Source organism: Accipiter gentilis, chromosome Z (assembly GCF_929443795.1).
Source record: "Accipiter gentilis chromosome Z, bAccGen1.1, whole genome shotgun sequence".
NCBI lineage: Eukaryota > Metazoa > Chordata > Aves > Accipitriformes > Accipitridae > Astur > Astur gentilis.
The window spans coordinates 4,533,427-4,549,116 of NC_064919.1; the positions used below are offsets into that span (position 1 = coordinate 4,533,427).

The 15,690-nt window shown below is 43.5% G+C and overlaps 1 protein-coding gene across 2 annotated transcripts in view; it reads left to right on the top strand.

Annotated features, from left to right (window-relative positions):
• Positions 1-1,891: 1,891 nt before the first annotated feature.
• The window catches only part of MBLAC2 (metallo-beta-lactamase domain containing 2), a 270,688-nt gene continuing 256,889 nt past the window's right edge, over positions 1,892-15,690 (top strand). The window contains exons 1-2 of one of the 2 annotated variants that reach the window (XR_007505072.1): positions 1,892-2,389; positions 5,124-6,109. Coding sequence is in view for 1 of the 2 variants with exons in the window: in XM_049794982.1 (XP_049650939.1) it covers positions 1,945-2,389; positions 5,124-5,509 (831 nt within the window). In the remaining variant the exon portion in view is untranslated. Of the gene's footprint in view, positions 2,390-5,123; positions 8,547-15,690 lie in introns of those variants that run through there. The other variant, XM_049794982.1, reaches the window with a different exon arrangement.

Consider the following 15,690-nt stretch of genomic DNA (forward strand, 5'->3'; position numbering starts at 1 on the left):
GCTGTTTACCATTAATTGTGAGGTTACCGTATTGCACCCTGCTTGGTAAGAACATGTCTGTTACAGATTTGCTGCTGTACCTGTATCATCACATCTATTCCCACCATTAGTGTGTGTGTGTGAGGAATTCAAACAGGAAGTACAGTAACATCATACTTGTCTAAAGTAACAAAGAATCTGGGAGAAAATTATGATTAGGACCAAAGAAATGCATACTTAAGCTCTTTTAAGATTCCCCGATGCCTTTTTAGCAATGGCCATTTTATTAAATGCCAGTGAGGCACTGGTAGATGCAAGTATTCCTCTACTTACTGTTTTCAACAGCAATAAACTCTGCTTGGATAAAACAAAACCACATTATACATTACCGCATCAGCCAGCAGCACAGAAAACTGTCTAAAAATAAGCAAAGAGACCTAAATAAATCATTTAAAGAAAGACAACAAAGCAAAAGCCAAGCCTGAGCATTTAATTAACTGGGGGAAAAAAAAATAGCAAGCTCATTTGAAAACAGGATGAAAAGCAAGATGTGAGCCTGGCAGAATGAAGAAAGATAAAAGATACAGTAAAGCCTCAAACACAAGCAATTATATTATCTAGGTGTGAAAAAAGGGAACCAACAGCAGAAGAAAACAAAAAAAAAAGTGAAGAGCGATGTCCAGCTAGCAAGGAAAGGCACACTGTTTGCATTAAATCTAGTGAATATAAAGGTCCATTTTTAAAATGCTGCTTTAAAATTAATTCTCCGTAAGATTCTTTTGAAATAGCACATTAGTCCGATGAGAAGTAACGGGCCTTAAAACTAGCGGTGTTTCAACTCCGCAGTTTTACTGAAACTCGTGATTCCTTCAAGGATACCGGCTTAGGTGGTTTATGTCTACCGACACCACGAGGTGACAGTGATAAGACGATCGCAGAAACGGAGAAGGAAAAGCTGAGCTATACGACTAAGTCACCCAGCGTGCCAAAGTTACCGCGACAAGTAGTGTTTTGGCTGCCACCAGGGATGCCTAACGGAGCAGCCGGGGGCATTTTGGTGCGCGAAGAACAGTTTGCGCGGGATTTGCTCTACAACACGCGAAGGAGCGTTTCAGATTTTCAGCTTTTAAAATCCCTTCCGAACTACGTACGCTGTTGCTCGGGCTGTCGGTCGGGGGGGAAGGCAGCGAGGGGTCTTCGGGCGGGGAAGGCCTGTGGAAAGGGGGTCCCCGCCGGGTGGGAGGCGGCTGGCGGGAACGGCGTGAGGAGACTCGGCGCCCGGAAGAGCTCGCTCCTTATCGGGCGTTTTCCTCAGAAAAAAAGCCCCTCTCGATCGCGTTCGGACCCCTGGTTTCCAGAGACAGGTGCGATCAGCGGAAGGGGAGAGCAGGTACAGGAGAAAGGACCGAAATCTGAACGCCGGGATTTTGTGGGTTTGGTTTGTCGGGGTTTGGTTTTTTGGTTTTTTTTTACACCTGATGCCTCCGAAGGTAACAGCCTTTGTTCCCGCCGTGTGAGAGAGAACGCAGCCCCTCGGCTCCCCCCCTCGCCCCCCTCCCTCTCCCCGCGCTGCCCCTCCGCCACCCCGCCCCAAGCCCGCCGGACACCCCCGCAGGGTCTCCCCGCTCCCCTCACAACCCTCGCCCTACGGCTCTATTCTCCCCTCCGACGGGGTCCCTACCGCCTCCCCCGGGCAGCGCCCGGTCCCTGCCGCCACGGAACGGGGGGGCTTCCCCGCCGCCGGCCCCCTCACGCAAAGGCTGAGCTTCTCCCCCCCTGCCTCCCCCCCCAGCCCCTCAGGTCTCCCTCACCGCCCCTCACGGATCCCCCGCTCCCTCGCTCGCTCACCCGCCCGCCGCTGCCGCAGTGGGCCGGGCCCGGGTCCGCCCCGCCCGCCGCGGCGCTGAGGCGGGCGGGGGCTGAGGGAGGAGGAAAGCTCGTCGCCGAGGAGGGCCCGGGCGGGCCATGTCGGCGCTGGAGTGGTTCGCGCACAAGCCCCTGGGCGACGGCATCTTCTGGATCCAAGAGCGCTTCTACGAGTCGGGCAACCGGGCCAACATCTGGCTGGTGCGGGGCTCGCAGCGGGACGTGGTGATCGACGCCGGGTTGGGGCTGCGGAGCCTGCCCGACTACCTGCGGGCCGCCGGCTTGGTGGAGCCGGCCGAGGGGGCCGGACGGCGGCCGCTGTTGGCCGTCGCCACCCACGTCCACTTCGACCACTCGGGCGGGCTGCAGCACTTCGAGGAGGTGGCGGTGCACAGCGCCGAGGCGGCGGCCCTGCTGCGGGGCGATAACTACGAGGCCGTCACCTGGTTGTCGGACCGGGAGGTGGGGCGGCCGCCGCGGCCCGGCTGGCGGGCACGGCACTTCCGCGTCCCCCCGGTCCGGCCCAGCCGCCTGCTGCAGGAGGGTAAGGGGCGGCCGGCGGCCCCGCTTCGGCCGCGGCCCTTCTGATAAGTTGGCGCGGCCGGGCTGAAGCCGTGCTTGGCTTAAGGTGGGAGGCCTGGGCAGCGGCTTTCTGGCCTCCGCCGGGCGGAGGGCTTGGTGCGGGTGCTCCGCCTGGGTGGGTTTTGGCTTAACGTTCGGGCCCCGCACGGCGCTTTGCAGAATCCACAGGCCGTCCGCGGTCGTCGGCGTGGCACGGGACAAAAGAGATGCGTAGCGGGTCGGATTCTTGCTCCTGCCGGTTCCGAAGGCCTTGGCGGGAGCCGAGAAACATGCGTCAAATACCTTGTGCTTGCCTAACCTGTTTGCCTGTTGGTGCGGTTTTTTGGTTTTTTTTTCCTTAGAATGAGAATCACTCGACGGTGATTTGAGCGGCTGACTAATGGCGCACCCCAGGTCTAGCCGTAGGCTTCTAACAGTGCTGTCACCGCGTCAGTCAGTTCTGGTGTCTGGTGACCCTGATTATTTATAAACTGTCCAGGCATAGCAGTGTAAAGAGCAGAGCAACGTCTGGAAATACGTACTGCAAAGAATACCGATTTGGGTTTACAGAATTTGTGCAAATGCAACGTTTACAGAAGTGGCTCGTTACAGATTAAAAAAATGCCATTTAGTCTCTCATAGGTAACAAAGACTAGGTTACGTTGGCAACAAACAACCTAACTGTACAATATGGTGAAGCAGAAGTTGAAGGGTAGCTGTCTGACAGACAGGTGACACCTTTTGCAGGGGACTTAGTCTCTTCTTGGCCATATTAGGCTGTCCCACATGGGTGCTTGGAAGAGCAGAACTGAACTTGCTGAAGGCTTCAGGGAAGGATCTCGTGTGACATTTAACTGTAGTCAATCAGCAGAAGTTTTAAGTTGTTTTTTCTTTAAACGGAGGAGTTATTAAATAATCAAGCGCACTCGCTGTCAAAATAACTTCAGAGTTTCTAAGATGATAATGTTCATTGAGACATACTGCATGGAAGTGGCATGTCATTTCAGTGCACGTGTCGTTCCTGTGGGGTGAGGATATCTGGTAACGCCGAAAACACAGAACGTTACAATCCGAAGCAGCAGCTCTTACTTGTACGTTGCCTGCTTTATTTGTTTAGTTTTTGCATTACCTTAATCTTACCAGATCTTTCAAGCACCTTTCATTTTGGCTGTTCTAGCTAAAATTGCTCTTACTTGTATTGTGCCTTACCATTTAGTGTTTTCCTAGTCACTTGTATCTTCTCAGACTCACAGTTTCCTTCAGCTGTCCCTTCAGCTTCAGATTTTAAGAATTTTTCTTAAATTCTGTACACTTCTTTAAATTTTGGGTGCCATGTTCTGTTTCTTTTTATTCTTTTCAGTGCTAGGAGCAGTTTGAAACCCACTGCAACACTGTCTTCCATTAATTTCACCACCTCCACTGTGGTTTCATTTACCAATACAGGCATTTTCTGCACAATCTTCTCAGTAGTCAAGTGTCTTTCTTTCTCCTGCCAAGGCTTCCCAGCATTTCCGTGAGAGAGAATTTGGCTAAAAATCCTCTTTGATAATTTCGAAACTAGCTGCTTCTGCAAAAGTAGGTATCTGTTCCCCTGTTGAGTACAGCATGGACAGGCATTAGCTCTTCAGTGACTTCCAAACACTGCTCTAGCATTTTCAGTAATCCTTCTCAGTTGAAATCCAAAGGTCCTGTCACAGAAGGTCTGTCTTTCAAGAGTTAAGTACTTTGGGCTTGCTGAGCCTTGAGTAAATTTGTGGCATGCCTGTCTCTGGTGTGAGACAGATCTGTAACTTTTCAGATTTCTAATACAGTAGAGTTGTGGTAACTCTTTCTTCTTCTCCTTGGAACTTGAAATGCATATCACAGTTTTAAGCATCGTTTTACGATGGTACTGGATGTTACTTCTTTTAGCACTGTTCCATATAGTGGTTAAGCAGCTGCTTCTGGGAAGGTTGCTTATGTGTTGGTTGTCTTTCCCTACACAGCCCTGAAGTTTACATATTTACCACCTGTAAGTTAATGGGGTTTGCACATTTATAATTAAACTGGCGTTACAATTTAAAATCGACAGCAGACTTAGCCTGCTCTCCATCCCCAGACTGACTTTCTGCTGAAAGTACCAGTTCAATGGCTAATACAATGAAAAGGCATTCACGTTTAAGCTGGCAAAAAAATGACCTAATGTTAAGAAAGTTCTATTTTTATTTGTCTGATTGAATGAGAAGAAGAAAGTGTGTGAAGGCCAGTCTTGGTTCTCCTCCAGCAATTTATGTTCTGTCCTTTTGCCTTTCAAAAGTAACAGCAGTGCAATTCTAGGCGAGTGAAGTGAGGGTAAAACGGTAATAAATTGTGAAATACTTACTTTGGAAACTTTCAAAAGATACCCGGCTTATATGTGTTCTGTTTGTTTCCTGTTTTATTTTCTCTATCACATTTCTTTTCACATTGTTTAGTTCATTGGGGAGGGGGGGATGGACAACAGAGTCAGTTAATACAGCCCAAGCCTGTGTTAACTATTACAATCATTAGAAAATAACCTTTTGTCAAGTGTATCTTTCAGATGCCTTTGGCATTCACCAAGAAAATAAATGTCCTGTGCCCATTGTTGTGGATATATAGTATGCATAAATTCTCAGCGTCTGTGTTGGTCATACTCTTTGTGGTGTTTAATATACACGATAAATGCATAAGTTTTCTTGTAACACATTTGTTCACAGGGGATGTGATAAGCCTTGGAGACCGACAGCTTACTGTCATGCACATGCCTGGTCATTCAAGAGGCAGTATTTGCTTACATGACAAAGACCGGAAGATTTTATTCAGCGGAGACGTGGTGTATGATGGATCCATGATTGACTGGCTTCCCTACAGCAGAATAAGTGACTACGTTGCAAGCTGCCAGCGCCTCATGGAGTTGGTGGACAGAGGTCTCGTGGAGAAGGTACTGCCTGGGCACTTTAACATATTTGGGGCAGAAAGGCTGTATCGGTTAGCTTCCAACTACATTTCGCAAGCTGGAGTTTGTCACAAGGTTTCTGCTTGTGCCATGAGATCCATTGCAAGCGTAGTACTTCGCATTACAAATTCGAGAGTCACTTCTTAGTGACAGTGCTTTTTGTGTGATCTATTCCCTGTTGAAAAACCAAATGGCTTGTGAAAGTGTTGATACAAGCAAAAGCAGTATGCATTAATAAAGCACTGGCAAGTTGATACAGATGAGCTGAAAAAATTCCCCCTATTTTTGCCTACTTTACTGCTATTTTTATAGAAAGTATGTAAGCTAGTAGCTTTAGGCAAAGCTACCATTTTTCTTTCTATTTTTTTCAGGGCTTGTTTGCACACATACTGTGATTGAAATATATTGTTTTATTTTTGTTATGATTCTGACGGATGCATGTATGCCAAAATGAGAGGGGTTTACATTCATGCCTGAAACCTTGTTGATGTAGCACTAGGCTTGTGACTATTAACTCAAGTCCTGCTCAGGTTTTGGCCTAACACAGCTTGTGCTAAGACATGGTGTTTGCTGGGAGCAGTGCTGTTAGGTCAAAGCAAGAGCAACATCTATGCAGGACTTGGTGGGCAGAAAGAGCTAAGGGCCATTCTGCAGCCATTGTCACCTGCCGCTTGATGTCTGCTGCAGCCATCATTGCCTGCATCTTTGCAAAGGAGCTGTCTGGCAGTTTCTTTAGAATCCACTAACGTGGAAATGCTATAGACCAAACTTCCAAGCTGGAAGGTGTAGATACATCAGCTTACCCAAAAAGCTTTTGATGCGGATCCAACAGCTGACGGACTATTGAGGCTTTCATGCTTACCAGTGTGGTGAGGGAAACACCTGCACCATGACAGAGGAGCAAGAATGAGCACTCTCACCGTCAGCTGGGGAACTGTTTTGCTTATAGGCGTGTGAGTTAGGAATTAGAGAATTTGTGAACTAATAAATTAATGTGTTAGACTAGCCTGTACACAGTGGATTGAGCCCTTGCTTGATGTGTTTGGTTTTTTTCTGATAAGCTCATAAAAAAGAAAATTTATTTACAGAGTACATTGTTCTGTAAATTTGAGAGAACTGGACTGTGACAAGCTTAAAGGTTTTATTTGTGTTTTAAGAGTATTTTTATGTGACTGGATTGTAACTTGGCTGTTAATGCTCTGTGGTAGGGGAAGGATGGAGGCTTTAGCATTACCTTGCCCTACTGCAGGTGCTGGATTAAACAGCTGGTACCCTTGTTATCACAAAGTGAATGTAACTTGAACTGTTTACTGTTTGCTTATGAAGTGTTTGGTGTATATGGTTTTTATGAAACGTAAAGTGCATTGCATTTGAGTCTGTTCCAAAAAAAGTTGAATACATTGAGAAATGCTAAATGACATTGTAACTTGCTTATGAAAATTGAATGTGTGATATTTAAAAGCTGTTGAAATGGTAAGAGTTGTGTAATTACTCTAACAGTCTCTTTCTCTATTTAACTTTTTTTAAAAGGACACTGTCTGATGTTATTTTTGTATATAGACTTACATACTTCCCTAAAAAGAGTGCAAATGTTTTCCCCAAATCTTAGTGCAGTTTAACCTTATTTGTTTGGCTTTCACTTTATGGGGATACATTCTTCACCAGGATTTATACTGATAGCCTGTGATGTGCCTAGTTGTTGTTAGCAGTGCCTATCTCTGAGATGAAGCAAAATTGTGACGGGGCAGGAGAGGTGAAGCAATGCAGCACTTGAAAGACCTGTTATCACTCGGATCATAGTCTCTTTTTTGGAGAAATCCAAGTACATCAGAGTATTACATGAGGAGTGTCTAATCAGTGGGTAGACTTTGGTCATAAATGAAGCCAAGAGGTTTTTATTTTGGCCTTGTTTAGCCAGAGGAAAAAATACAAAAGGTTAGCCTGAGAAGCAAAAAAATCATTCAGTGAAGAGGCTCAGAACAAACTGCATGGTGTGGTTCTCCTTTTTAGCTTGCTGACACATGCTGCTATTTACATAGCAGTCAGCCACTTTTCTTGATAGCCAAGAGTTCACAACGGACAATCAGAGATCTGAGGTGGCAAGCGGGAAAATCAGAATGGCTGAAGAAATACATAGCACTGAAGCTTACACCAGTTATCCAGATGAAGCCGTGGTATCACAGGTTACCCAAGAGTAACTGAATTCCTTCAAATTAGCCATCTGTGGCATAATACCAGTAGTGATCTTGCTCTATGCTTCTGTGAAGGCTGGTGCACTGGTAATAACCCCATGCAATAACGCGGACAGAGAGACCTCTTCTGTCACAAAGCCTGGCAGTATGTATGCCAGTTGCTAAAATTTCGCAAATGTGCATTAGAACAGTGAGATCACGTTGGATTAGCATTTTGTGTTACGCCACTATCGGTTTGTTTATTTGATCCAATATTAGAAGCCCTGTAGCCAGATTTTACTGTGTTGTAAAACCTGAGCTCCTAAGAGAAGACTCGCAGGCATGCCTGTTCAAAAGGAAAGATACCCTCCATCATTTGTGTTTAAATCTGTGCTCAGTATCAGCTAGAAGACCCTTAAATGTCCAGATCACTGTCAAAATTCCCGATTAAGCCATGCTTAAGTCCATTAAGTATATGTAGATACCAGCAATTGCCTGGGTTGTTTTCCTTGACCAAAATCTAGGGAATCATTTCCTAGCTCAGAAGTAATCTTTATGTGAACATAGCCCAAAGTGGAGCATATCAGTAAACTGCTGCTATAATCTAGGTGAAGGTAGTTTTTGAGGGTCTTGAAATTATTTTTGTATTGTAAGAAATTCACTACTAGGTAAGTGATATGTCTTAAGTATAAAGAACTGGCTCTGACTATTTTTGTTAAGAATTAGAAAGTTTTAGTCATAAGAGTTTGACAGTGGCCTTTTAACGCTAGCTGGATTAAATATTTAAAACATACAGTGTAAGTTTAAATATTGCAACATCTTGGGCATTTAGAACTGTGCTGGTTTATTTGTAAAATCTAAATGTATGTTAATGGAGTCTTCAGTAGACTGGGGAATTGACAAAAAAAAACAACGGAAAGCTTTGCTCTGTAATCTGTCAAGACTTTTGTGATGTTGAACAACAGTTTACACATAAAAAAATAACTTTATCATAAATAATCATAATAAAAAATGTTATAATCCTATGCAGTCCAGTCATAATTTCTAGGTATTTTTCAAGAGAAGCACTTCTTCATTCTAAATGGAGTCTAAAATCTTCAGAACTTGCTAGCTGTGTTTTTTATGCTTCTTGAGCAAGAGATTGCATTAGAAACATTTACCTATCATAGACAGATGCCGCAAAGCTTGTATAAAACCATGAGTGGGTACTTCTTGAAAAAAACCCCACATTTTAACACAAATTTCAGGTTTTCAAGGTTTTCAATAGAATTCGCACACAGAAAACATAGATGCGATGAAAGTATGTATTTGGGGATCAGTTGCAGTTTGTAGTGACGTAGATTACGATTTCCACACAAGACAGTAGCTAATGACAACTATTTACTGTACTTGAAATAAAAATGGTCACATAGCTTCTGTTCAGCACATAACTGAGCTCGAAATAATTCATAGTATACTTACTTACTGTCTAGTTTCTGGTAAAGGGTAAGATTCCTTAACTGCTAACTCTGGAAGTTTTGTGGAAATTAGTCTGTGAATAACAAAAGCAGCTGCTGTCTTGAAAACCAGCAGAAATGTGCCCGTATAAAGCCAAGAATAAATGGAGAAGGTGAAATGCACCTGTTCATTTAAAAATGAAGATATGCTTCCTTCCAGACAACTGATAACTGGACTTCAGGCATATGTGGTTGTTCAGTTAATATGATGCATTTGTTTTCCTCCCAGGAGTTCCAGTGTCACGGTGCAGTCTTCAAGTCAATCTCTTTGCATATTAGCACAAATACAATCTTATTTTCAAAACTAGTTTACCTTGTTAAATTTTGAATTTTATGGGGTGATGAGGACAGAATTTGAAGGCAAATATAGGTAGAAATAAGATAGGTTTATAAGGGAAATAAGGCAATTAAATGAAAATAATTTTAAAATATTACAACGTTGGTTTTATCTAAAGAATAAAAAAAATAAACTTGGGAGCAGCCAGCTGGGAGGCTCCACTTGTCAAGAGTGTTACTGGGGTCCCCCACCCAGCTTTGTTCCTCGGCCCTTTTTGGTGATAGCAGAGGAGTCTTATATCACACAACCTAACTTAGCAGGACTAACCCACTTGATCGGGTATCATCATTTCAAAGTGCTGTACAACCGTGTATCAATCATTCCCCATTACACATCTAGGAACAAGGTAACTTCTAGTGGAAGTTACGACACCTCAGATCTGAGTTTATAAAATGTGGCAACATACAGCTTCCATTCTAATGAAGGATGTGCAAAGCCTTTCTCTGTCATCTGGGGTCAGTAGTAAGTTCTGATGCACATCAAGACTTAGTGGCACTGTCACCACAGCACAGGACAAAAAGATTTCGGTGCCCCAGTTACAAGCACTTCACCTCCTGTCCTACCCTGGTGTTTGAAGCAGGAGCACTAGGAACCCAAAATGTAAGCAAAATCTATCAGTGTCACTAGTCATTTCTCAATAAATGGGTTTGCCAACAAGTTGAAGGAAGTTTGTTATTACATGTACTGTGAAAATCATCATATTTGACATCAGATTTGATATGGTAAATTGTCCTAGCAACAAGAATGAGTATTTTTTATTGGCATTCAGCAGGTAGGGGGACAGGTTTGGTTGGCAGATGAGAAATCAAATACTTTCTTGCACTTCTTTGCAGACAAGTAAGAAATAGAGGGCCGAGAAAGACCATTTTGAGGTCACTTAGCATTATCTTCATGCAGAGAAGCAAAACATTTGCTTAAAACTAGAGGTTCCCAGGTCTGCCTGCCCCCACTTCTTCCTGTTTTCCATCACTTTTTCTGGTCCTTCAACTTCCTCATGTTTCTCGCCTGTTACCAACTTTTTCCTTTGTCCCACATCCTCTGCTGCTGCTTCCTCACACATACCCAGACTTCTGTCTATGCGTCTCCACACATTCCCCCATCTTTTTCTCTCTCTTCCTTACTCCCAGAATTGGCTTCTTTTTCTTCATGACATCTGAACTCCACCGTCTCTGGAGCACTAGATAAGAAATGCAACAGAGAAAGGGCAGCCCTGTAGCTCACTGTTGGCCACAATGCCTTCTTGATCAACCTAGACTCTTCTTCATATTCAGCCTAAGTTATCCCTTTCTACAAATTAAGCTGTTATTCTTGTATGCAGCGCCCATATAACATCTTTTTACATAGCAGAAGACTGTTCCCAGTCAGCTACTGTAAGCTTAAAAACATGACATACAAGGAAAGATTTAATTACTTTGCTTTTTCCTTCTAGGTCTTTCCAGTTCCTTTATTCCTGTTTAAACTATGCTCTGCAAAACTGTACACCACTCAAGCTTCGCCAGCACCAAGCAATAGACCATGTTCATCTTTGCCTTAGATGTTTGCACCCTTGTTACTAAATCGTATTGCTGATTAATATTTCTGAGCCCTTGTAACATCCATGTTCTGTTCTATAAGAATATTTGCTATCCAGTTACTTCCCATCTTACATTTCTGGAGTTTTCTCCTATGAAAAAAAACGCTTTCAATTTGCCTTCATTCCATTTTGTATCACTGATTCCAGACTACCTCGTCAATTTATCAACATAATTTTGAATTCTGATCCTGTCTTCCATCATGCTTGTAACTCCTCTAGCCTCTGTGTGGAGGGTATTTGCAGTTGTCCTTTTTACAGCTTACCAGTTGGAGAAGGAAGCCACAGCTTTTGAGGAGGATGCTTTAGTCACACAGGATATCTTTGCATAAATAAGAACAGCCTTCTGGCTGCCTCATACCTTGGTTTCACTGTGTCTTAATTTCATGTTCAGCCTATACTCTGCTGATGGAGAAAGGATTTCTTTACAGCAGTCAGTGTTTTGGTTCATTCTTTGGCACTTTGAATTTAAGTTTTAAAATGTAAATTCTATTTTTCATACTGCTGTGCCTGCAATCTGGTTCCAGTTTCTTACTGGTTACATATCATTTTTATTTATAGCAACTATGAATGTGTTGCATTATTTTTGTCATATTGAACTAAACCTTGTATTTCACAATAGATGCTATGTTGTGAGGTAGTTATCTCAGGTGAGTATGGGGTCTTTATAATCATCTTTCTAACACACACGGAAATGAGAGAGTCATTTTAATTAATTCAGTACTACAGCATCTCATTTTATTTTTACATCAGTGAACATCTCTATTTGCCATCATGTCACTATGAAAGAAACATGGGATGTTTCTGCTAGAAAGAACATTCTTAGGGACAGGAAAGAAAGAAAAAGCATCCTTACTGTTAAATCCTGGACTGTAGGATGCTATATAGCAGAGCTTAGAATGAGCTTTAGAACAAGTGCTGTTAAAGCCTAGTGTAACACCTTGCCTTTAAGAGCAGACATCTGTAGGCAAAGAAAACAAAAAATGGAGACCTGTTAGGAAAGAGTGAGGGAGATGAGGGTGAAAAAATACATGGCAAAGGAGGAACTATGAATATTTAACTTTTAAAATCTAGGTCTAAGAATTTGACTAACACTGTGTAAAGTTGTTATTTACAATTAATGCATGTATTACTGAAATCATTAAGCAGTACCTCTTGTGTCTAAAAATTCAATCAGACTTCATCCAAAACGAATTCTTCTTCAGTCCCCTCACTTCCAAATTGAATTAGGAAGCACAGAAACAGATGCAGTTGAAAAGCAAGCAGAAAGCACTTGTTAGGTTTTATTTTAAATTTAACATTATTTGAAGCTAAATATTTGTAGGGGTTTTGCTGGTAAAAACATGTTAGGTTATATTTACACTGCACACACTGGTGCAGCACAGGGATATCCAGGCTAGTCATAAAGCAATCTAGTCCTCTGAGAGACATAATTAGCCCAGGTAACTCTAGTGTCCTGTTAAATCACTTTACTACTAGCTTATACGTTAACACCGCGTTGCATTGTGTGGTGTCATCACACCTCCAGGCCAGTTAATGCTTTCTATAGAGTACCTACAGGCGGAATAACCCTTCTCTGCTCCTCTCCTCTATTTTTATGTAAAGACAATAAAAGTCATTATTATCCACCTGCCTGCCCGCGGTGTGCGGGGGTGGCAAGCCTGGGCAGTGTAGGCTGGGCTGGAGAAGGAGGAGTAGATTTGCCACCTGGTCGTTCAGCTGCACAAGTACCAGCAGGAGCTGCCTCCAGGGCAGGGACAGAGCTGATGTGCTGAGAGGAGGAACACACAGAAAGGTGCCACCAGGGACTATATCTCTCTGCACAAAACAAACAAACAAACAAAAAGCGTCTAAATCTACCGTGAAAACAAAAGAAAAAGCTTCACTGCATACTTACAAAGTAGAAACCAACAGTGTTACAAGCCTGCTCTTTTCTTTTGCTGTGCTATCCAAAACCATTTTCAGCACGTGGTTCTTCCAACTATTCAGCTTTTCTTGGATGGGCTAATCTCACCAATTTAATAACTGACTTTGTCCGTGTGTGTTCCCATATGTGCCCATCAGTGTTCTGGGAAGGTTACAAGGCATTAAACAGCAATTAAAATTGGAAAGCATGGGAAAAACAAACCAAAGAACCCTGACACAGGGAGAAGACTCGGGAAAGGTCCTTGGCCAACGCTTCTGTAACTGTACCAGAGCTAGAAAGTAAGATACTTCCCAGCAGTTTGATTCAGATGTACACAGGAGTACATTTCCAATCATCAAACTGGCAAGGACACATGATATGTTTTTAATATGGCTTTAAATTTTCACTTCATTTTGTGCTGTATGATTTTCTGTAAGAGTGACATGAACAAACACCACCTGAAGTTGTATCTGCCCAAGCAAAAACACTCCTTTAAAAATTTTTTGATTAATTTTATTAAAGCAGCTTCTTGTTTTACATCAGAAGGTTCTGATATCTGATCCGATTTTGAACAGCCGGGTTGAGGTTTGTAATCTCTTGGACCCTCAAATTCAGCTTGGAACAAGGGAACACTACTGTGGTTTCAAATACTAATAAAATTAGGAATAGAAAAGGAAACATACTCACTTAAAGGGAAGATCTGCTGGCAGACAGCCCCACAAATGGCTTTCATATAGCAACAGATAAGTTTGAAAATTAATTAAAAGCTGAAGATATAGCTAATAATAAAGCCTTCAAGGATACCTCACAAATAAACAATTATTAAGCTGGCAATACACAGGTGTGCGGAACATGCTAGTGATACTCTAATTTATCCACTCTACTCCTAAGAGGTAATTTTAGAAGGGGTTTAGCCAGCTTTGAAAATATGAGAGTTTGCAAGTCACAGCTACCATACCCCAAATCTAGTATTTATATTTAGCTATTACTATTTGTGCCCTTCTTTTCAGTTTTGAATTCCTGGCACCTCCATTCCATGTCCAATACAAGCACTGCTGCCAGCTTTACTAAATTTACAAACAGTGGCATTTTGATTTCCAGAGCAGAGCTTTTGCCATAGCATCCCATTAACAATAGCACCAGTTGCAGTAGGAATCTGACTGCTTGGAGACCTTCTACCCTGAAGATCTGACAGTTTAGCGCAAAGAATAACAACATCACTACAAGTATCAAGGGCTGTAAATGGTAAGACACTCTCCCTTCCTGCACTTGCAAATGAGACTGGCTAGGAATAATAAAATTTAGAGGCAGAGAAAATAGCAGTGTATTTATTCCTGCAGATTTTGTAGCCCCTAATTGTCCTTATCTTTTCAAGCCCACCTTCCCTGGTCACCTAACCAGGTTAGGCATGGGAAGCAGTTAGAGCAGACCTGGCTCCATGTCCCTTCTGGAAACACCGTGGTAGACCAGCAGAAGAGCAAGGAGTCCTACCTCTATCACCTGAAACCACTGCAGGAGGATTTGCTTTTGCTTGCTCAGCGAAGCACGGAAGCACCTAGAGGCAGGACTCACACAGTCAGCAAGCTTCCTACCAGCTGGTAGGAAACATGAAAGAGGAGAGCTGTACCCCTGTTAGGTAACTAAAGGCTAGAGGAAAGTGCTTAGTCAGCTGTGCATCTCATTAAAGTCACGGCAACCTCATTGGCCTGGGAGGCAAGAAGGCAATTTTCTAGTCCATCTTGTAAGTTTACAAGTAGAGACCTGAATGTGGATCTCCAGTTCCTGGAAGCATACCGAGAGGGTCATTCGGTATCAGGTATTTGAGTCTACTTGCCAGGGAGCGGCAAGGACAGGGGTGCTCCATGAGAGGACAAGCTGGAAGCTAAGGGCAACCTCAACACAGGTAAGGATAGGGACCCCCCCACCGAGTGCTGGGAAGCTGATGGTAACCGGGCTGATCAGCAGCCCAGTGATTGCCAGACAACTGCAAGGTGATGACTCAAGCTCAAGGCCAGGCCACAAAGTCCAGTCAGTAGGCCAGCAGCACACAGCATGAGGGCAGGTCTGTATACGACACTCGGGCAAGGACCAACGGCCTCTAGGCTGAGCTCCAGCACCAACATGCAGAAGGGGTGTGGGTGGAGGTCCCAGGTGAGATGGGGCCATTTGGGGCTGTTGGTGCACTCAGGACACTGATGCTAGCCAACCTCCCCGCCCCCCCCCCCCCCCCAGGTCAGTGTTCTCACCACTCAGTCAATGCTCTCCTTTCCTCTCTGGCCATGTAAATGTGTTGTATGAAGCACAAAAAAATAATTTGTGGGTATACCTGCTTATTTATTTACTATACAATACCTACCACCTTGATGTGACCAGCATGGACTGAGCGCACAGCTACCAGCATGGCGTCCCGAGACCTGTATACAGGACGTGTACCCAACACCCTGCTCCAAACTGGGGAAAAAAAGATTTCAAAGCAAACATACAATTGCTTAGATGAATGCATCTAATTGCGGATATATCCAAACACCAAGGAGTGAAATGAAAAACCTGTAATAAAAAATTTCACTACAGAACAGGTTAAGGATCAAACCTGCCAGTAATTTATGCTTTTAGTTGCAAAGCTACTAAAGGTCAATTACAAGCTCCTTACAGTGACCCTGCCTACTTGATCTGTGGACCAAATAATAGAAAGACAGCCAAACAAGCCTCATCTCTGCTTGACTTTGTTCAGGAAAAACGCGACTTGAGCATGCCTACTGAATCCAGCTCTTCATATCCAACAGTGCATACTCAGGGTCAACTTGCTACTGGTTTATTACTGGAAAACTAGGCATCTGCAGATGTAAAA